The following is a 23,110-nucleotide window of genomic DNA, read 5'->3' on the forward strand; positions in this document are numbered from 1 at the left end:
TAGTCCCTTACCACACAAGCTCTTTCAGCAAAGGCAAAATTCTTGTCCCAATCTCTAAGGAACAAGCATAGGCTACCTCCCCAACCCCTAACTTACTAATTCCTCTGAAAAAGAGAGAGAAAAAAAAAAAACATTGGATTTAATTAAACCATAGCTCCAACAAGATTTCCTCATCTGACACCCATGAAGTATTATACACACCCTGTTTCTTTGGGGGGGGTTTGAATGACAGTCCCAAGTCACAGCAACAAACTTTCACCGGGAACATTTTATGTAAGGTGAGGACTCCACAGCTGCTACAAAAGCTAACTCCAGTCCAGGACACAGCTGTCTAACAATTTATGAGAGCAAATACAAAGAATTTCTCCCAACAACAAGTCTTTTAGGTAAATGATTTCTATTCTTTTTCGGCTAAAATGACCTAAATCCACCATCAGAAGAATGCCCTTCAAGTAAAATAAGAAAGTAAAATAATCAGAAAAAAGCACTAAAAGCACACCTAAGAATCCCTAAAATATAACTAATTTTTTAAAAGAAATGGTACTTTAATTCACCATAGAGCAAAATACTAAGATAATAATACTTTATTTGATCTCAGAAAATGGCTCAATTTAAGGGTTCTTACAAATTTTGGACTTAGAAAAACATTTCCATCTGTAACAGTTTATCTTTGACACAGCCTTTCTCAGCCCTCTCTCTATTCTTCTATCTGCCTCTCCATCTCCCTGATCTCTCCCTGTCCCCCCAGCCCAAAAACAAAAAAAATTTTTAAAAAGGTAATACCAAAATTTTGGTCACAAATGTTTATAACTTGAGAGTGATATAATTTGTCTTGTTTTAAAAGGGGCTGAATTTATATGTATAATAACAGACAACTGGTTAATCAAACTATAAGACTCTGATGGACCCTTCAAAAATTAATTGAAATGTTGAAGATAACCATCTTTTTTTTGGCCATGTCGCACGACATGCGGGATCTTAGTTCCCCCCAACCAGCGATGGAACCTGTGCCCCCTGCAGTGGAGGCTTGAAGTCTTAACCACTGGACCGCCAGGGAAGTCCCTATGATAACCATCTTAAGGTCTTACTTTCTCTCATTTAAAAATGTACACCAAAAAATAAATAAAGTAAAAAAAATTTTTTTAATTAAAATGTACACCAACTGCAAGGTTGTCAAATGGGAGTATTCGAAACTTGAAAGTGGGATTGCAACGGAGGTGATTTTATTCTCTCTCTTTCAAACTTCCTGTAATATTTTGTCTTTTTTATAGTATTTTTAGTGCGATCATTAATGCTGTGAAAATGAGACAATTCTGGCCAATGGCCCTACTTAGATGACTATGACAACTACAGAAAGTACTTCCATACAAAGCCAAAGCACAGTGTCTCAGAAGTTTGCTTACTTTGAATTAGGAAATTTATGATCCCTGAGAAAATTAGGATGGCACTACAAGGACCAGAACACAAAGTAGGAAGTACTTAAACTCCTCACCAACTTCTAGGACGAACGAGATTAGGGCACAAACTACACTCAGAGTCGATTCAAATGTAAATGCTCTGCTTCCTCTCAAACAATGATAAACTCCCTCAGAGTTAATAGTTTCTCCCTAAGAGATTCATCTCTCTTTTCAGCTTAGAGGTATGTTTTGGAGAAAAGGAAGAAACACATGGTGGGGCTTAGAGCAAAAACCTTTTAAATTCTTTGTCATAAAAGCTGCAGAGTACACTACATTTCCTTCACTAATCCTTCGAACACTTGTTAAACTTGAGCGCGCTGACAACTTTGCCACTGCAATCACATTTTGGTTTCTAACAAGTTAAAAAAAATACTGTGGTTGTACTAAATTGTATTACCATCTTCCTTGAACACCAAGTGAGAATTTATGCTGCCTTCACAAACTGTTGAAAGAGACACTCCCTAGGGAGAAATAACTTTTGGCACATTGCATAGCAAAGCTAAAGTTACAAAAGCAGGCTAAAATATCTTTCACCACACATATATTTTCATTCTCTTTTCCTCTCTCTCTTCCTCCCCACTCCCTCTCTCACTCACACACTCACCAACATGTAAACATGAAACCATGCTATGCCCTCCATAGGCAAAGGAGTACCCTTGAAAGACCCTTAGTTTAAGTTCATATCTGGAAAACTTTTAAATTATGTATATAAGTTTTTTAAATTAAGTATGTAAGTCTTTTTGTGAAGTAGCTTTTCCATGTCTTTGGAAATACATTAACAAAACTCCACATTGCTCATCAAAATAAAAAGAAAAAATAACACAGAAAATTGTTATCAAGCATTTCAAAGACTCTATAGTCCTCCAAGCTATGAAAAATAATATAGGTGTTCTTTCATGTCAGGAGGCTGAAAGAGTAGAAAACAATGACTTGACAGAAGAAAGAAAACAAACTAGGCACTGTTAATTATTTTATAGTTAGTGTTTTATTTAATCTTCACAGCAACTCTAAAAGATAAGCATTAACAAACTCATATTTGCAAGTGCAGAAACAAAAAAGATGAGTAACTTCCCCAAGGTCAGATCGCTATTAGTTGCAGAGCCATAATTCAGACCCAACTCCAACGCTCCTTCCACTGCACCCACTGCTTCTGCTAGAGGAGAGGGTGGGCAGCTTTTAGTAAGACAAATTCTCATGATGCCGGACCACCAGGCAGTTTCCCAGGGGTGGCAGAAAAAGCCTAAAATGCAAAAAGTATGGGCTGTCACCGAGGCCTGGAGTAAATGCCTCATTGTACTCTGGGAAGTCTGATGGACACGTACTAAATGGAGAGGAAAAGGCATTCCTCGCCTACTGGGACAAATGTAAGTGCGCCTTCCTTTAAACTTCTCATCCTGAGCACATCTCCTCGAAGAAAAGGCAGAATAACATCTTCCAGAAAAATCACTAGAGAGAAAACTGCAAGATAACTCTTGCTTCTAAAATAAATGCCCTCCTCCTAGTTCTACCCAAGGATTTCCATTAAAAAACAAAATACAGCAAATTGAGCAGCCATTCAACCTACTGGATATGAGATATTTATCAACAATAAAACTGCAGAGACTAATCAAAATATCAAGGTTCACTGTAAACAGCTGGAATTGTGTCAGTTCATTCATTTGTCCAACAAATAGGTACTGAGTGCCTACCACGTCCCACTCACTGTTCTAGGTGCTGGGCGCACATCAATGAACTGAATAAACAAAGACCTCTGCCCTCGAGGAACTGACAGACTGAGTGTGATCACACAGGGTCCCTCAAGCTGATCAGAATCTGCCTGAAAGTCAGATTCCTTATTAATAAAAAGAAATAAACTATTCCTCCATGGCTTTGCAAATGCTTTGCCTTCTGTCTGAAATGTCTCCTCCCTTCCCCAGTACCTATAGCACAGCAAGCTTTAATAAACATTGCTGAGGGACTTCCCTGGTGGCTCAGTGGTTAAGAATCCACCTGCCAATGCAGGGAACACGGGTTCGAGCCCTGGTCCGGGAAGATCCCACATGCCGTGGAGCAATTAAGCCCGTGCGCCACAACTACTGGGCCTGAGCCCTAGAGCCTGCAAGCCACAACTACTGAGCCCATGTGCCTAGAGCCTGTGCTCCGCAACAAGAGAAGCCACCGCAATGAGAAGCCCGCGCACCGCAACAAAGACCCAACGCAGCCAAAAATTAAAATAAATAAATAAATAAATAAATTTAAAAAATAAAATAAAAAAATAATCATTGCTGAATGGGTGAAGTATGATACAAAAACACCTTTCTAAACAAAATGGGGGAAATGCAGTAGTGGACAGACCTAGATCTCAATTTAAATTGGGTCTAGACCTGAACTTTTATCCTACAGCAGACCCAGAGAAGTCCAAATAAAACCTGAGTAAATTCAATCTCCATTCAGCAAACCCAAGAAAAATTAGGTCGGCTTGTTCCAGGGTCCAACCCCCAGCACTAAGAATTTTTTCAAAACCTAATCCGGACTTGCTAGGGCGACTAGAGGCAAGAAAGGACCTAGTGAAGGCTTCCAAATGCCCTGGGCCTAGAACTGCCTTAGATCTGGTCCCAGTGCCCTGCTATCACAGTGTAGAAGGAATGAGCCTTCAGTAGGAACAAATGACATTTCCCCAGTTCAGACCCCCGATGACCCTCAACTTCTAGTTTGAAGGATCAAAACAAATGAATCCAACTTTTTTTAAATAATAGTTCAAACTGAGGGGTGCTCTGTGCTGTGTCCTGTGCTTAATTCTTTAGTATTTTTTTTTCTCATTTAATCTTTACAATAACACTATGAGGTACTATCATCATCATCCCCATTTTACAATTTAGGAAACTAAATAAGACAAGGATAGGACTAAGTAATTTGTCCAAAATCACACAGGGAATTAAGTCATAGGTGGAGTTGGAATTTGAACCCAGATAATCTGATCCTAGAAACCATGCTCTTAACTAGACTTTTGCTAATTATATTTTTGAAGTTTTAGGGGGAAGAGGGGCAGGAACTCCTATTAACCAAAATATTTAGCAGGAAGAGGGAATAAATTAAATGTTCTGCTGAGCTGATTTTCTACTTCATTGAGAGCCATGATGAAAATATTTTTCATTTCAGTCTTTGTAGAAAATCTTTCCCATATACTTCTGTCAATTTTCCTTTCATACTAAGTACAACCTAACAAACTAATGGAACCCTTTTCCTGTGATGTTCTAGAAGTCAGCTGCAACATTCTGAGTATCAGTGATGATTACCACTGAGGACAGAAAACTGAGCTAAATATACACTAACTATAGACCATATTCCAGAAATGGGCTCTTTTAATAAATCTCTGATACCAGTTTACTTTCTTGGCATTTGGCTCTTCTCACAACTAGACAGTTAAAACAAAACAAAAAAAGAAAAAACTCTGGTAACTGAGGTCTGATCATTGGGTTCTTGTTAAAGTTGAACTGTGACATGAGTAGAGGAAAATAATATGTAGGTTAATCATTCGAAATTATCCATGTGTCCAAAGTGTGCTTTTCTGGAAAGAACTCAGAATTAATCCTACATTTTCTGAAAGAGAAAACTGGTTATTCAGACAGTTTTCTTTTCATCAAGTGAGTTCAATATCTTCACCTCAGTATTGTTCTAGTATTTGAACCATTTCAAAAAGGAATTTAAATTAATTATATCAGAAGGAAAATTTAATCTCTTAACAAAATCACAATTGCAGGAAGTTTTATTGTTTGGAGTTTGTTTTGGTTTCAAGTTTGGGTTTTTGGTTTTATTTTTCATTTAAGGATGATGTTGAATTAAGTCATCACAAGAATGCCTCATTTGTACTTGTTTGTGTGTTAGACATTTTAATACATATTGTCTCTAATTCAGAAATAGATTTAAGTCCCATTTAAACAAGAAGCAAACTAGAATCAGTTTAAATAACTTTCCCAAGGTCAAACAATTAGTTGGTGGCAGAAGAAATCTGACTTCAAAGCCTACAGTCTTTCCATTACATTGTTTCTATTACAAATTATCCATGAAGATACTGACATTGTTATAATCTAGACAGCAATTCATCTGCATCTATTTTCTCTTCAAATAAGGCTTTGTGATAACATAAAATTCTAATGCCTAAGAACACATTAAAGGTTAAAAAAAAAAACTGTCTTAAATCAAGCGACTTATTAAAGTTTCCTGCTGGGCAAAGCAAACTTATAGCGATAGCTTTTCTGAAGATTTCTTTTTTTAATGAAAGCCTTTGAGGAGACTGCATGTTTTCAATGTAACATAAAGAAGGAAATGCAAAATGTGTTGTGAAATAATACCAAAATAAATTCAAAGGCTAGAATATAATTTCCTAAAAGTTAAAAAAAAAAGTGTCCTAAGCATTTAAAACATGAGGTTCAGTTCCTGTCTTACGGAGCTCACATTCCACTTTCTATAGAGTCCAGCACAGTGCTGAACCTAAAGTGAGTGCTCGAAGAATAAGTGATTAAAGAACTCTAACCAAAACTTAGACGTATGATAATAAGACCTCGGTCATGTATACTCCTGGGGAAATGAGGTTTATGTGGCAGTGTTTGAGAAAGCTGAAGACCTACATTTTTCAGCATTGAAACTTTAACTTTTTGGTTGTAATTCCAAACTACATTATATAGCTCACTGCTTTTTTGAAAAGAATATTTTGAATAAAACATTTTCGTGATGACTGCAATGGACATTTATTTTGGCTGCCTAGCATCCATTCTCCCTTCCTCTGGTAAAAGCACCAGATTTTCCTCTGAGTAACTACCCTGCCCCATTCTCAGGCTAGAGAATCCAAGTGGCACTGAATAGGCCTCCCACATACATACTCCCTCATTGCCCAATCACCATCTGAGTCACCTACCCAAAACCATAATGACTGGTTCATAGATCAGTCTATGACCCAAACGAGGCCTATTACAATGGTCCTTGGGTTAATGGCTCAGAAAAACATAAAACACTCTTCTTCCACTTGGGTGACTAAATTGGTAGAATATAATCTTCAATTTGCTAGTAGCCATCTTTGCCATTATATAGGGAGCACTTGCCCAGAAATGAACCAAACACAGACAACAGAAAACCAAGAGATAAAGATATGACAAATCTATGAAAATATATGTAGAACACCTAGATCCAGCAAAACCCAAAGCCAGTTTTACCACTGCAACTTCTCAGTATTGAGAGCCAACAAATTCCCTTTTTTGCTCAAGCCAGATATCGTTGGGTTTCTGCCACTTACAACAAAGAGTCCTCATACAATGATTTAATGTCATCAGCATAATCAGTAACTGTGCTGATCAATATAATACAGAAGAATCCTCAGGGCAAACCAAAGCACATAGGGCATAAGCTAAGTGCTTTCCCATGAATAAAAGATTTAAGTTTGAATGCGTGGATTCTGAGAAATCTTCTTTGGCTAGTTACTTTTACTTACTTCCCATTTTTCAGCTGTGTTAAGACTGATAACAATTGTTGGACAGCAGAGTTCTACACAGATAGGAACTCTTGCCTTAAATAAAAATAACATCGTAATTTAAAATAACAGCTACTCTGGAATAAATCTAACAAAAATACATACAGGAACTATATGAGGGGAACTACAAAAAACTCTGATGAACAAAATCATAGAATTAAATAAATGGAGATATATTCCATGTTCACAGATCAGAAGACTCAATATTGTCAAGATGTCAGTTCTTCCCAACTTGATCTAAAGATTCAATACAAAAACGAACAAAATACCAGCAAGTTCCTTTATGGATATCAACAAACTAATTCTGAAGTTTACAGAGAAAGGCAAAAGGCCCAGAATAGCCAACACAATATGAAGGAAAAGAACAAAGTTCAAAGACTGACACTAACTGACTTCAAGACTGACCATAAAGCTATAGAAACCAACACAGGATGGCATTGGTGAAAGAATAGACAAATGGATCAATGGATCAACAGAGAGCCCAGAAATAGACCCACAGAAATTAGTCAACTGATCTTTGCCGAAGCAACAAAGGCAATACAACGGAGCAAAAATGGTCTCTTCAACAAACAGTGCTGGAACAGCTGGACATCCACACTCAAAATACTGAATCTAGACACAGACCTTTCTTACATCTCTCACAAAAATTCTCTCAAAATGGATCATGACCTAAATGTAAAACACAAAACTATAGAACTCCTAGAAGATAACATAGGAGAAAACCTACATGATCTTGGTTATGGTGATGACCACAAACATGACCCAAGAAAGAAATAATTGATAAGCCAGATTTCATTAAAATTAAAAACTTCTGCTCTGCCGAAGACAAAATATCTGGACAATGAGAAAACAAGCTATAGATTGGAAGAAAATATTTACAAAAGACACATTTGATAAAGGACTGTTATCCAAAATATACAATGAATTCTTAAAGCTCAAAAATAAGAAAACAAACAACCCAATTTTAAAAATGGGCCAAAGGTCTTAACAGAAACCCCCTCACCAAAGAAGATACACAGATGGTAAATAAACATATGAAAAGATGCTCCACATCGTATGTAATCAGGGAGATGCAAATCAAAACAATGTTATACTACCATATACCTATTAGAAAGCCAAAATCCAGAACACAGACAACACCAAGTGCTGATGAGGATATGAAGCAGCAGGAACTCTCATTCATTGCTGGTGGGAGTGTAAAAGGGTACAGCCACCTTGGAAGACAGTTTGGTGGTTTCTTACAAAACTGAACATACTCTCACCATACAATCCAGCAATCAGGTTCCTTGGTATTTACCCAAAGGAGTTGCAAACTTATGTCCACATGAAAACCAGCACATGAATGTTTATTAGCAGCTTTATTCATAATTGCCAATACCTGGAAGCAACCAAGATGTCCTTTAGTAAGTAAATGGATACATAAACTGTGGCACATCCAGGCAATGGAATATTATTCAGCACTAAAAATAAATGAGGCATCAAGCCATGAAAAGACATGGAGGGACATTAAATGCATATGACTAAGCGAAAGAAACCCATCTGAAAAGGCTACATACAAGTATGATTCCAACTATATGACATTCTGGAAAAGGCAAAACTGGAGACAGTAAAAAGGTCAGTGGTTGGTGGGAAGGGGACAGTGTGTGGAGGGCAAGGGGGGCTAAACAGGTAGAGCACAGAATTTTTAGAGCAGTGAAAATACTCTGTATACTATAATGATGGATACATGTCATTATACATTCATCCAAACCCACAGAATATACAACACCAAGAGTGAACCATGACATAAACAACGGACTTTGGGTGATTATGACGTGTCAATGTAGGTTCATCAATTGTAACAAACATACCACTCTCGTGGGGAATGTTGATAATAGGGTAGGCTGTGCATGTGTGGGGCAGGCGTATACAGGAAATCTCTGTATCATCCTCTCAATTTTGCTGTGAACCTAAATCTTCTCTTAAAAAAATTAAATCTTTCAAAATAAATGATAAATAACAACAGCTCCCATTAATTAAGAACTTTCCATGTCCCACGCACTGTGCATTTTACTTTAATCCTTTCGACTGAATGAAGTAGGTACTATTAGGACCCCAATTTTATAGTTGAGAAAAATGAGGCTCTGAGATTGGCATTTTGTGGCAATTAAAAAAAAAAAAATCAAACTCGCTGCTCGCACGGATTTTATTGTTTAGTGGGTCAATGAATTCCTACTCCACCTAGAGGGCCATAGCCCTAACAGGATGAACCACAGTTACAGCAAGAAGAACCACACTGTTGTGAATAAACCAAAAATTGTGAGGCGTCCCTATTTTGCAATTTAGACCCAGATGGCCCCTAAATCAGACACGTTAGAAACAGAAAGAAATTGGGACTCAGCTTCAAATAACTAAACATTAAGAAAATATATTGCTCACTTTTGGTTACTTTGTAAGAACCGCAATTCAAAGTCATTCTACATACCAATTTAGAGCATCAACACAGTGTAATAAAAAAACACAAGCTTTAAGCAAGGATATACAACTAAGGTAAAATTCAAAATGTGGTTTCAGTAGAAAAAAGCAACTTGAGAGGCATGCAGGAGGGCTTCAGAGATACAAAATGTTTTATTTCTTGAGTGGTAGGTGCATGCATTTATCTTTATTCTAAGTTGTGTCACAGTTTTCATAAACTTGTTTAAAGAATACAGTCATATTGAGTTCAAATCCCAACTCTGAACAAGTCACTTCCTATCTGTAAGTTTTAATCATTCAATACTTATTGAGGGTCTACTACGTGCCAAGTACTGTTGTATTCAATAGATGTTAGAATATACAGGTACAAGAAACAATTTCTGCTCTCATGGAACCCCACTTTTCTTACCTATGCAATTGAGATAATACTTCTTACTTCATTAGATGGTGGGCAAAAGCTTTATTACAATGAGCTCTCACTAGGCTCACCTCTAGTTTAAAGAAATAATCACTGTAACAATCCTAAGGTATAAGGCACACTGTAATTCTCAAAGCTACGCCTGACCTTTTAAAATCAGCTTAAAAAGTACAGTGAGATGAGGTTCCACACCTCTATCCCAAACAAGATATTTCCTAACTGGCATATCAGGTACTTAGAGTCAAGAGAAATTACAAAGATTTTTAAGTAATCTGTGTCTTTTGAGTGAGTGGTAATTCGTCCCTACTACACTACTACAAATCAGGATCCATACCTTAATACTCCATAAAGTGGATTCAATTTCACTGGAAAGTTCAGGAGAAGCAAAACAAAAGCTAAAGTAATCGTGCTGAATAAAAAAAAAAAAAAAAAAAAAGCCCTAGAAGAAACTCTTGTACACAGGAAAAGACAAAAGCTCTAATTCAAAAGGTACATGCACCCCAATGTTCATAGCAGCACTATTTACAATAGCCAAGACATGGAGACAACCCAAGTGCCCATCAACAGACGACTGGTTTAGGAAGAAGTGGTATATATATATAGTAGAATACTACTCAGCCATAAAAAAAGAATGAAATATTGCCATTTGCAGCAACATGGATGGACCTAGAGAATATCATAGTAAGTCAAAGAAAGACGATATACAATATCACTTATATGTGGAATCTAAAAAATAGCACAAATGAATCTATATACAAAACAGAAACAGACTCGGATATAGAAAACAAACTTACGGTTACCAAAGGGAAAGAGGGAGGGGGAGGGATAAATTAGGAATATGCAATTAACAGATACAAACTATTATATATAAAACAGATAAGCAATAAGGATTTACTATATGGCACAGGGACCTATATTCAATATCTTGTAATGATCTATAATGGAAAATAGTCTCAAAAAATATATATATTCAAATATATATATTCGTATAACTGAATCACTGCTATACACCTGAAACTAACACAATACTGTAAATCAACTATACTTCAATTTAAAAAAAAAAAAATGAAACCCTTGTACCTTTCATGAATGGTAACTGCCTCTCCCCTAATTTTCTCTATAAGCCTAATTTTTCTTCCCCTACATTATCTTATTTTTCTTACTGCATGCGCAGGTCATATTAGCCAGTTATTTTGGGGGAGATGCCACAGGAATGAAGTTAAAATCCTGTTTCTACCACTTGTGGTTGTCCAACTTGGACAATTGCATTAACCTCTTTGAGCCTCAGTTTCCTCAAAAATAAGACCCATCTTAGAGGGTTGTTCAAGGCTTAAAAGGAATACTAAAAGAAAAGTGACTGGGACATAATAAGGACTCAATAAAAGTTAGCTATTTTACCACCGTTCTTCAAAAGTTTGCTGTGATTTATTATCCTATTATTGAAAAGAAATAAGATGATAAAATTTTGTTAATACCTCTAAGAATATTTTAATCTGAGGTAAAACAACTCTCAAAAGGGCTTTTTTCCTCCTCCACTTCATCTTTAAAGAGAAAACATAAATTGTTTATTTTTCAAGTCAATTTTTAAAAGATATCTAATGATGTTGATCATACACTGATCACAGGCAAAGATCGCAGAACCTGAGTCCTATAAAATGAAAGCTTAAATGCAGAGCAACAAATCAGGCTCTCAATACCTTAAGTTGGCCAAGACTCAGTTTTCTTCATGAAATTGCTAATACAGAAATGTGAACAGATACTTAACAGAGATTTTAAAGCCAGGTGGTTTTTTGTTGTTTTTTTTAAGGTTACTACTCAACTCCGAGGTAGCTGAAAAAACTCAGTTAACCAAAGCACCATGTCTTAAGCGTTCTTTTCACACGGTACTCACAAGAGTTTCTTAACTTGACTACTTTTTTTAAAAGTGGCCATTGGACTAAGGTATTAAACACACTGGGAGGAGAGCAGACACAGAGGGAGGCTGGTCTGGGGAACAGCCTTGAGAACCTGATGCTGCCACTCCCAGTGCAAAGTGGCTGCCCAAGAGTGCCTGCAGCAGGCTCAGAGATGCCAGCTGTAACGAGACACTTGTATTTGAAATGCATTCCAGAGTTTCAGCATGCCAGTACCATCTGATCATTGGACTGGGCAAGCTCATCCCTCTTGCAAGAGCACCCTCTTTCGAGACCTTCAGTCAGACGGGCTGAACTCAGCTCTGGGAGCTTTCACAACTGGAGGTGACTGTATTCATTTTCTGGTGGGTTCTTGAACAAATACATAAATTGGAGTACACAAAATGAAACTGGCAAAAAAAAAGAAAGCACTAAAAAAGTAAGAACAAGATAAATCAAAGATCTACTCAAAATGATCCTACTTCTTTTTAAAACATTAAACTCACGTACCTAAATAACAAGATTATACACAAAAGATGTTCACTGGCATTATTTACAACAGAAGAACCCTGGAAACAATCTAAAGATGTAATTACGAGTAAATACAGCACATAAACATGATGTCATAATTTATAGCACCGAAAATGATCTTTACAAAGCTATATTAATAATTATAGGAGGGCTTCCCTGGTGGCGCAGTGGTTGAGAATCTGCCTGCCAATGCAGGGGACACGGGTTCGAGCCCTGGTCTGGGAGGATCCCACATGCCGCGGAGTGACTGGGCCCGTGAGCCACAACTGCTGAGCCTGCGCGTCTGGAGCCTGCGCTCCGCAACAAGAGAGGCCGCGATACTGAGAGGCCCGCGCACCGCGATGAAGAGTGGCCCCCGCTTGCCGCAACTAGAGAAAGCCCTAGCACAGAAACGAAGACCCAACATAGCAACCAATCAATCAATTAAATAAATAAATCTTTAAAAAAAAAATAATAATAATAATAATTATAGGAAAAGTTTAATGATTTGAGGGAGAACAAACAAGGAAAACACACACATGTAGCAGAAGTTGGGGGGAAAAGTTTATATATTTACACACACACACATACACACACAAAAGAAGGCTACAAGGAAATAAATCAAAACATTAACAGTAGGGCTTCCCTGGTGGCGCAGTGGTTGAGAATCTGCCTGCCAATGCAGGGGACACAGGTTCGAGCCCTGGTCTGGGAAGATCCCACATGCCGCGGAGCAACTAGGCCCGTGAGCCACAACTACTGAGCCTGCGCGTCTGGAGCTTGTGCTCCGCAACAAGAGAGGCCATGACAGTGAGAGGCCTGCGCACCACGATGAAATGTGGCCCCCACTTGCCGCAACTAGAGAAAGCCCTCACACAGAAACGAAGACCCAACACAGCCATAAATAAATTAATTAATTTAAAAAAAAAAACATTAACAGTAGTTATTACTGAGTAATAATTTTTCTCTTCTTTATAATTTTTAAAAATTTCTAAAAATTTATGCATAGTCAAAAACTAGTAAGAAAACAAGCTACTAAAAATTTAAAGATGAATATGGGCTTCCCTGGTGGCTCAGTGGTTAAGAATCCACCTGCCATTGCAGGGCACATGGGTTCGAGCCCTGGTCCAGGAAGATCCCACATGCCGCGGAGCAACTAAGCCCGTGCGCCACAACTACTGAGCCTGCACTCTAGAGCCCGCGAACCGCAACTACTGAGCCCATGTGCCACAACTACTGAAGCCCGCGCACCTAGAGCCCGTGCTCTGCAACAAGAGAAGCCACCGCAATGAGAAGCCCGCGCACCACAATGAAGAGTAGCCCCCGCTCACCTCAATTAGAGAAAGCCCACGGGAAGCAATGAAGACCCAACACAGCCAAAAAATAAATAAATAAAATAAATTTTTAAAAAAAATTTAAAGATGAATAGAAAAAAATACACACCAGGGATAATCTGCCAATATGTACTCAAATAATTGGAAAATTTTTAGTATATTTTTTTTATTTACAATGAGAACATAATATACCACAGTATAAGAAAAAAATCATAAGAATGAAACTCTCACAGAAATTTATAGAACAAAATGTATACTAAATCCTCCAATTAAAGACCCATAAAGTAGTTTCAGTGCTTTCTAACCCACCTTCTCACAGCAGGGAATTAAGCCCTCTGGGTGATGCAAACAAACTTCAAAGAGAAGATTATGCCCAGACACTAGTACTGTATAGCGTAAGGTTTGTATTTAAGTTTGCTCAGATATTTTGGCAGAGATCAGAGATGCAGATCCAATGAACAAAGACTAATTTTAAGACACATTCTTTGCAATCATCTAAATGGCAAAATGGTATCAGAAAAAGGCAGATATAGTAAGTTGTATTAAAAAAAAAAGGTTGTAGAAGTAGACAAAAGTTACCTAAAATCAAATACTAAGTGACAGCTTATTCACTGGTATTAGCAACTAGGAAATCTTACGAATTCCCAAAGAAAGTAAGCAGCACCATGAGTTCAGTTTGTGTACCCAAATTTTATTTGCACAATCTTTGGAAGATGTGCCACTCAGTGCCACAGGTCTGGATGCAATATCTAAGTAGAACGGACAGAATACATGTCACTTCCATGGATGTCATGGAATGCTTTCAGAGCAAAGAACACATGAGAGTTGACAATACCTTCACTAGTTCAGACATTAAAAGTAATCGATGGGAAAAAGAACTGTCTTTAACGTCTAGTAGTATTTCTTACCAGCCTTTCTCACATTTGTCATCCTTTCATTGTGAGGTAATTTTTTAGGTATTATTTAGAAGCACCTGACCATTTTATAAAAACACATTTTATGTAGAGGAATAGCATATCTTAGTAATTGGTTTTATTTAGTTTCCCAATTTTTAAAAATCATGGATAAGGAATCAAATTTAAGTTTAGCTTTTCTGGATATTAATCATCTAATAGAAAATTAAAATCCTTGATATATTAAAGAATGTGAAAGACAAAACTATAAATTTCTCAGAAGAAAATATAGGATAATAGCTTCATATCTGTAGTGTAGGAAAACATTGATAAACTGCAGATATGAAAATCAAGAAGTTTTGACCAAAGATACCAGAAAGAGAGGGAAAGACAAACCATAGAGTAGGAGACAATATCTACAACACACTTGACCAGATAATTAATAGTAGCAGGACAAACAATTTCTTATAAATCAACAAGGAAAAGATAGAAAACAATTAAAAAATGAGTAAGCCTTGAACAGGCACTTTAAAAAGAAAGGTATTCACGAGGTCAATAAGCGTATGAAAAGATGCTCAATCTCATTAGTCACCAGGAAAATGCAAATAAAAACAACAAGGAGATACTACCACACAACTATCAGGTTGGCCAAACCCAACAAATTTAATTGTATTAAGGACTAATGAAGATGTTGAACAATAAAGACTATCAAACACTGCTGGAGGGAGTGTAGACAAGCACAATCAACTTTGAAAAAGAGTTTAGCATCATCCAGTAATCAAATATGGTACATATCCTATGTAAAAGTATGTTTACATGCTCCGGGATTTATGTATAAAGATCACAGCAGCATTGCTTGTAATAGCCAAAAACTGCAAACAACTTCAAGTGCTTTAACTGTAGAATGAATAAACTGTGATATAATCTTAAAGTGTATTACACTGCAATGAAAATAAATGACACACAACAACACAGAGGACCCTTACAGACTTGAGCAAACAAGCAGCAAAACTACATACAGAATAATTCTATAAAATTCAGAAACAGGCACTACTAAATAAAATTTTTCAAGGAACTATACTTATGTGGTAAAACTACAAAGAAAAACAAAGAAATGAGTATCATAAAAGTCAGGATAGTAGTTACCTCTGGAGAAGGGGAGTGGAGGGACTTCTGGGGCACTGGCCAGCCCCACCTCTAACATTTACAGGGCCTTGGCAAGAGTACAAACAGAGGCCCACAAACCATATGTCTAAATATTTACAAGATATGAAATAAGCTAACAAACTATTAAATAAAATACATTCCATCCTCCTATCATAACTACTTGGAAGGCCAGATTCACACTGAAAATTCTTGGATTCCTTAGAGTTCCATGTAGAAACATGGTTCAGGGAAAACTGGCCCCTGGCCCACTGTCCATCTCCCCCTTTTCCATCCCACACTGCCAGGAACCTCACACACAGGGATGCAGTCACCTCTACTCACAAGCCCAAGCTCCATCGCATACCCTACTCCCCACAAACAGATACCCTTAGGCCACCCCTTGGGCCTAGGGGTGTGTACACCAGTAGCCAGTCTACCCTCAGAAGGACAAACCCTAGGGAAGACTCACACAGACTGTGGGAATAAGCCTGGGGCCATTGGGTCAAGAAATTCTTAGATCCTAGGTATTCAAAGTTTGTCTAGGATGGAAGGTTTTGGGCTCTAAATGAGCATGTCCCATAGGCCCCACAGACTCCTTGCCTGAAAGGGGCACTTCAGAAGAGGGCCAAAGCAGGGCCCTCTAAAGTATAGGGCTAGGGCAGGGGTCTTCTTGCCAGGACCAGAATTTCCTTAGAACCAGGCAATATTATTTGTCTTAACCTGAATAGCAGTAACATGGGTACTCACTTTATAATTATTAAACTGTACACAAAAGTTTTATGCACATTTTTCCACAAATAATGGGATGGACATCATGTCCCTGCTGATATGATACACTGAGAAGGATACAATATCATGTTTGAAATACTCCCACACAAAATCCATAACCTAATCTAATCATGAGGATACAATCAGATTCAAACCCAGGGACTTTCTACAAAACAAGAGACCTAATTTCTTCAAAAACATTTCATAAAGGGTTTAAAAAAAAACAAGGTTGCAAAACTGTTCCAGACTGAAAAAAACTAAACAGATGTGAAAACTAAATGGATTACATGATCCTGAATTCTGCATCAGAGGCGAAAGTGCTATAAAGGATATTATTGGGACAACTGATTAAACATGGACAAATGACATTAACTTTCTTATTTTGGTAACTGTATTGGAGTTATTTAAGAAAATGCCCTTACTCTTAGGAGATATATCCTGAAGTATTTAGGGTTGAAGGGTCACAATGTCTGCAACTTATTCTCAAAAGGTTCAGCAAAAAATACACACAGTAATAAAGCAAATGTGGCAAAATAGTAACAATTGATGAATCTAAGGAAAGGGGGGTATGCACTTAACTATTCTTGTAACTTTTATCTTTTAAAATATTTTCAAAATTTAAAGTTTTTAAAAAAGTAAACTAAAGGGTTAAACAAGAAAAGAGTTGTCTACAGGGAGAGGAATTAGATGACTGAAAGAAGAGGATAAGGTAAAGACTTTTCATTTTGTTCCTTTTTCTTATTTGTACTCATCAAACTTTGTTCACATTCCCCAAGAAAATTCATTTTAACTTTGGGGGAAAAAATCCTACAGCACTGAAAGGGGGAACATTAGCAACTGTAGAAATAAAAGCTTTTGTCCTTAAATCTGTCAAATCACAGCCGTCACCAACTGGTTACTCTGACGAGTCAGCTCACAGAGGTACTGCTGCACGAACACACCTAGTATCAGCTACTTCCCTTCCCAATCCAATGGTTTGCACAATTAGAGGCATAACTTAAGATGAATATTAACATTCTACTTCTAGAATGACCATAAGTTTATAACATGTTTCACAGCCTTCATGAAATAATCCAGAAAGTGGAGCTCACGCAATTCTCACTTTTGATATTGAGAAATGCATTCATTTTAACAAATATTGGTGACATTGTGCAAAGCCCTGCAGATGACATGGAGAGATGTGTACAACATGGTCACTGCCCTCAAGAAGGCAACTTAACAGAGTGAAGAGGACTTGAACCTAAAACCCTGGCTATTCCACACAGTAGCTGTATAATCTTGGTAAGTTATTTGACCTCTCAGATTCTGTTTTCTCATAGGCATAATGTTGATACCATCCAACTATCTTTAAGGGTTGTACTGTAAGGACTGACTATGTATGTCAAGCATGTAGGACAACAGAACAACAGATACTCAATAAAAGGTAACTATTTTATGAGTATTACAATCTAATTAAAATAACGAAGTAGAAAATATGTCCAAGGTTTGTATAGCCAATTACGGGCATAACTACCATTGGAATCCTGATTACTCCAAGTTTCTAATCCAAATAAATTCATTCTCCATAAACACCAAATAATATATGCAACTGTTGGTGTGTGGACTGAGAGTTGCTCCCTAACATACCTTTGGCAAATACATCACTCTCTTAGGCACCAGCAAAAAGAACACTAGGTCAGAAGGTTATTTTTACTCATTAACCAAGAAGGATTTTAGGTCAAGAAGTGATTTACTCAGCCTGCACAAGATACTCTAACCTTATCCAAGACCCTGTTGTTCAGGAATACATGTCCAAATTAGTCCAAAAGCTAAAGCCAGAGGAGGTGTTTCCTTCAACTAATTTCCAACCTTTTTTTAACCAGCTGACAAAATTTACTGAACTAAATCCATTTCAAACATCTCCTTCCAGTTTAGTGGCAGAGATTTCCCTTTATATTATTTTGTAACCTAATTCTAAACCTTCCTTATTAGCAAGGTGACAATATTTCATACTAAATAGTTGACTTCCAGGCATCTCCGAAAGATACAAACCAAAACCCAATGATTACAATGAATAAAGCCGTATTTCAAGGCTGTTATAGTAAAACTCTTAATTTAAATTGTTCACTGCAATTATTCTCCATTCCCTAGGATGATGTGGGCACAGATAAAAGGGAAAGACACTTAAACATACTTAAAGATAAGTAACAGTTTAGAATATTCACATATTATCCGATATGCATGGCTAGCTCATACAATAAACAAACACGCCATATCATAATGGAACATGCAAATACCTGAAACAGTGCCACCTGTCCTAGGATAGGCCACTTCAACATACACTTCAAACATGGTCTCTGGGTTTTGCCTATAAAAGAAACAGATTGTGATTACTGACAAGTATTGAGGGAGCATGGTATAGAATATGCAGGCTGTGGTATAGGGCAGACCTTGATTAAAATCATTAGCTCCACAACTTAATGGCTGTGGAACTTTGGACAAGTTACTCAACTTCTCTGAGCCACGCCCTCCTAACCTATGAAATGAAAATACCTAACCAGAAGAATTATTGTGAAATGTAAAGAAAACACACAAAAATTGCCTAGGGGCTTCCCTGGTGGTGCAGTGGTTGAGAATCTGCCTGCCGAAGATGCAGGAGACACGGGTTCGAGCCCTGGTCTGGGAAGATCCCACATGCCGCGGGGCAACTAGGCCCGTGAGCCACAACTACTGAGCCTGCGCGTCTGGAGCTTGTGCTCCGCAACAAGAGAGGCCACGACAGTGAGAGGCCTGCGCACCGCGATGAAGAGTGGCCCCTGCTTGCCACAACTAGAGAAAGCCCTCGCACAGAAACAAAGACCCAACACAAGCCAAAAATAAATTAATTAATTAATTAATTTTTTAAAAAATTGCCTAGATACAATGTTTGGCACATAATAGCTTAGCCATTATTATGATTTTACAGATGTCATATTTCCAGTTTACACAGCTGGATCTCCAAAACCATAAATAGAATTTTGAGGAAACTCAAACCAAGGCAACACTAGCACAAAGTAACCTTCTCCCTCATACGCCAGGACAAAATATTCAGATGAAGTTAAACTTGCTTATTTACAGGTTTTAAAGACTCAAGAGAAACAGTATCCTATCTCATTAGGCTATAACAAAGACAGGATGCTAATAGGGGGCTTTGCCTAAATTGGCAATGGCAAGTATATGAATGTTCATTATTATATCCTTTTACCTTTTTATGTCATAAATATTTTATATTAAGTTTTTAAAAGATCATAGCACTAAGAGAATGTTAACAGTTGTTCATTCTGAGTGATAAGAACATTGGAGTTATAGTATCTTCATATTTTCTCTTTGATTCTAAAACTACAATAAAAAGATTATTTCCAGATTGCATGAAAATTATTTAGTAGAAGAAAATGTTACACATTCAAACATCTATGACTGAATTCTATTTTAAACCTGACAACAAAGCTCAGAGAAGAAACTTTCTGAGTTGCCTAATCAGATCTAAGGCTTAATTTCAATCAACTAAATACCCTGAATTTGCCCAGTAGATTCCACTTTTCAAAATAACTATCTCATTTATCTCATTTCATCCTCATTATAATCCTATGAGGTATGTGGATCAGTCATCACCCTCACCATACAGGTGAGAAACCTGAAGCAAAGAGATTCTAAGTGACTTGTCAGTAGTCTCACAACTAGTTAGAAACACAAACACAGCCAGAGCTGCAACTCAGACCTCCTGGCGCTCAAACTGTTTCAGTGATTCTAAGATGAAATTTTTTCCCCACATTTTCCCAAGTCTTACAATCTATTGCATCTTACAATTCTAAATGGCAACATTTTTTTTCTTTCTTAGTAGTACATATAATAACAGTACATCTTATAAATAATGGCATCTTAGACTCAGTAAAATACGGTAATACTCCCTCTACTTCCTCAGGGGTAGTTGTCTGTCAATCAGGGATCTACTTATTTCTCATGTGAAGGATCATTACTTCCTCACTGAGGAGAAATTTGGGCTTGTGCTTTAAATAAGTACCTAGAGTGAAAAGAGTTGGCTGCTCTAAAAATCAAGGAATTTAAATATACCTTTGTCAAATATAATTTTTAAATTAGACATTAAATCAGAGTATCTTACTTAACTAAATAAAAGTAAACTCAAGTTTTAAGAAAGCTGTTTAAAAATGTTTTTGTGCTTTTTTTTTTCCTGCAAGAGAGTAGAAAAAGACCTACAAGGTCAGCATCATTTGGTCACCAAAACATTTGTGGAAAATACCATATGGAACATCCCCTTCATTCAAATAATCTCAAAGTAGAGGGCTTGTTGAAAGAAAGGAATGTTCTAAGGTCATCTGAAGAGTACCAGGAAGATTCCCTCTAAAACCTAAAAATATCTTTAAGCCTATTTTGCAACTGGCTGAATTTCATCTCAGAATTTCATTCCTCTGGATTAAGATAATGGCTTTCAAAATGTATTCTGCAGGACCCTAGGACTCCATGGAGATTCCACGCATATTTTACCCAAATGTCCACTTTTAAGTTTATTTTTCCCCATTTAAAAAAATGAAAGGAAAAAACATGAGCATACAAAGGTGTTACATACCAAATTTTTTAACACTGGAGCTCCGACATGTTAATCTGTGCCACTAAATTAAGGTGGTTTGGACAGATCTGCTATCTCTCTAAGCGAAGAACATCCTAATGTTGTCTAAACTCATTATCTCTGCTTCTTCTCCTCCCTTTCTCTTTAACACACTTCAACCAGCTTCTGAACCCACCACACCACTGAAACAACTTGTCATGATCACCAATGACCTCCACATTGCTAAAATGTGCCAAAATGGTCAATTCTCGGTGCTTGTCTTAACCTCTCAGCAGCATTTGACACAACTGATTGATTTGCCCTCCTTCTCCAAACACTGTCTTCACTTGCCTGCCAGGACATCACTCTCAACTGGTATTCTTCCTGCCTTACTGGCTGCTCCTTTGCTGATTCCTACTCACATAAGCTCTCCTACCCTCGAACTTAGTGTTGGACCTCTCCCTGTCTACACTCATTACTTAAATGATCTCATTCAGTCTCACAGCATTAATTACCAGGCAAATGCTGATGAGCCCCAAAGTCCTGTCTCCAACCCGACTTCTTCCCTGACCCCAGATTCCCTTAGCCAACTGCCTGTTCAACATCCCCATCTGGATTTCTAAGAAGCATTTCTAACTTAACAAATGGCACTTTTCTTCCTCAGACCTGCATTTCCTGACATCCACCAGTTAAGCAGGAAAAAAAAAAAAACAAAACACCAAACTCAGTTCTGGAGATGGATGGTGGTGATGGTTGCACAAGAATATGAGTGTACTTAATATCACTGAACCATACACTGAAAAATGGTTAGGCTGGTAAATTTTATGTTATGTGCATTTTACTATAATTTTAAAAATGAGAAGGAAAAAAGTCCTTACAAGGTCCTACATTATCTGGCCTCTGCCTGTCTCTCCAATTTCATTTCATACCTCTCTCTCCTTGCCCACTGCACTCTAGCCATACTGGCCTTCTGTCTGCTCCTCAACACACCTAATTCATTCCTATCTTATAGCCTTTTGTACTGATCTTCATACGTGGTCCTTCCTGTCATTCAAAATAAGGCTTATACCTGACCTCCTCAGAAAGGCCCTCCCCAACACACTCTCTACCATCGAATTTTAATTCCCCACATCACACCAATCACAACCTGTTTCCCTCCTCTAAATGTAAACTGCAGGAGAGCAGGGATTTTTGTCTGTCATACCCACTAGTTTTTCCCAGGTACCTAAACAGTGCCTGGCACATAGCCAGAATCAAATAAATACTGAGAAGGAATAAAGGAAGTACAGACTAGCTTTCCTGGGGTCTAAAGTATTTCAATAAATGACTGGAGTGATTATACACTTTTATGACTCAAACTTTAGCATGTTAAAAGATAGATTTGAAGCCCTACCTCCAGGGTTTCTGGGGTAGGACCCAAGAATTAGCATTTCCAATAAGTACCCAGGTAATAGTGATGCTGCTGGACTAGTGATCACACTTTAAGAACCACTGATCTAGTTAAATGGAATTCTTCTTCCAAATAATTTGTACATATAACATAAACATAAGGTATACCTCAATAATCCATCATTCCAACAATGCTTTTGCAATAAAAGATTTCAAAGAAAATAAGCATTTGTGGAAGCAATTAAGCTAACTTCTCTTCTAGTGTTACCCATAGTTACTGCCTCATTGTAATGCATAATAAAACTACCTAAGTTTCTTACTCAGTTCAAATAGCTGCCAGAGCTCTATTACATGGAGCCAAAGATTATGACAGTCTCTTTAGGGGAAAAAAAAAAAAAAGCAAAAAGCTGACTACAACCCTAAAAACAAACTGGACTATACAAGTTATAGTCATGCTCATCCATGATCATTTACATGTTACATTACAGAAGAAGTAGCGACTAATGTTGTGACATTGTGACAAGTTATATAACATACCAACAAATATACGTAAGGGCCAGTGAAGCCAATGCAGATGGAAGCATTTTCTATTTCTCTGCACATCAAAAAATAAGTTTTAAAGTGTCTCCTCTAAATGTAAATGGCCAAGCGACTCTTCCTTAATATTTTTATTAAACCACTAATACTGTAACAATTTCCAGAGAATCTCTGGAACTACTGAATACCTTGAGACTACTTATTTCCTCCAGTACTCTTTAAGATGC

At 37.4% G+C, this 23,110-nt stretch overlaps 1 protein-coding gene across 11 annotated transcripts in view; it reads right to left on the minus strand.

Annotated features, from left to right (window-relative positions):
- The window catches only part of DENND1A (DENN domain containing 1A), a 531,128-nt gene that overhangs the window by 467,420 nt on the left and 40,598 nt on the right, over positions 1-23,110 (minus strand). For all 11 annotated transcript variants that reach the window (XM_082403252.1, XM_082403251.1, XM_082403250.1 and 8 more), the window contains exon 2: positions 18,652-18,722. In XM_082403252.1, the coding sequence (XP_082259378.1) occupies positions 18,652-18,722 (71 nt within the window). The remainder of the gene's footprint in view (positions 1-18,651; positions 18,723-23,110) is intronic.

The sequence above is a fragment of the Balaenoptera borealis genome (assembly GCF_965194805.1).
Source record: "Balaenoptera borealis genome assembly, chromosome: 8".
Lineage (NCBI taxonomy): Eukaryota > Metazoa > Chordata > Mammalia > Artiodactyla > Balaenopteridae > Balaenoptera > Balaenoptera borealis.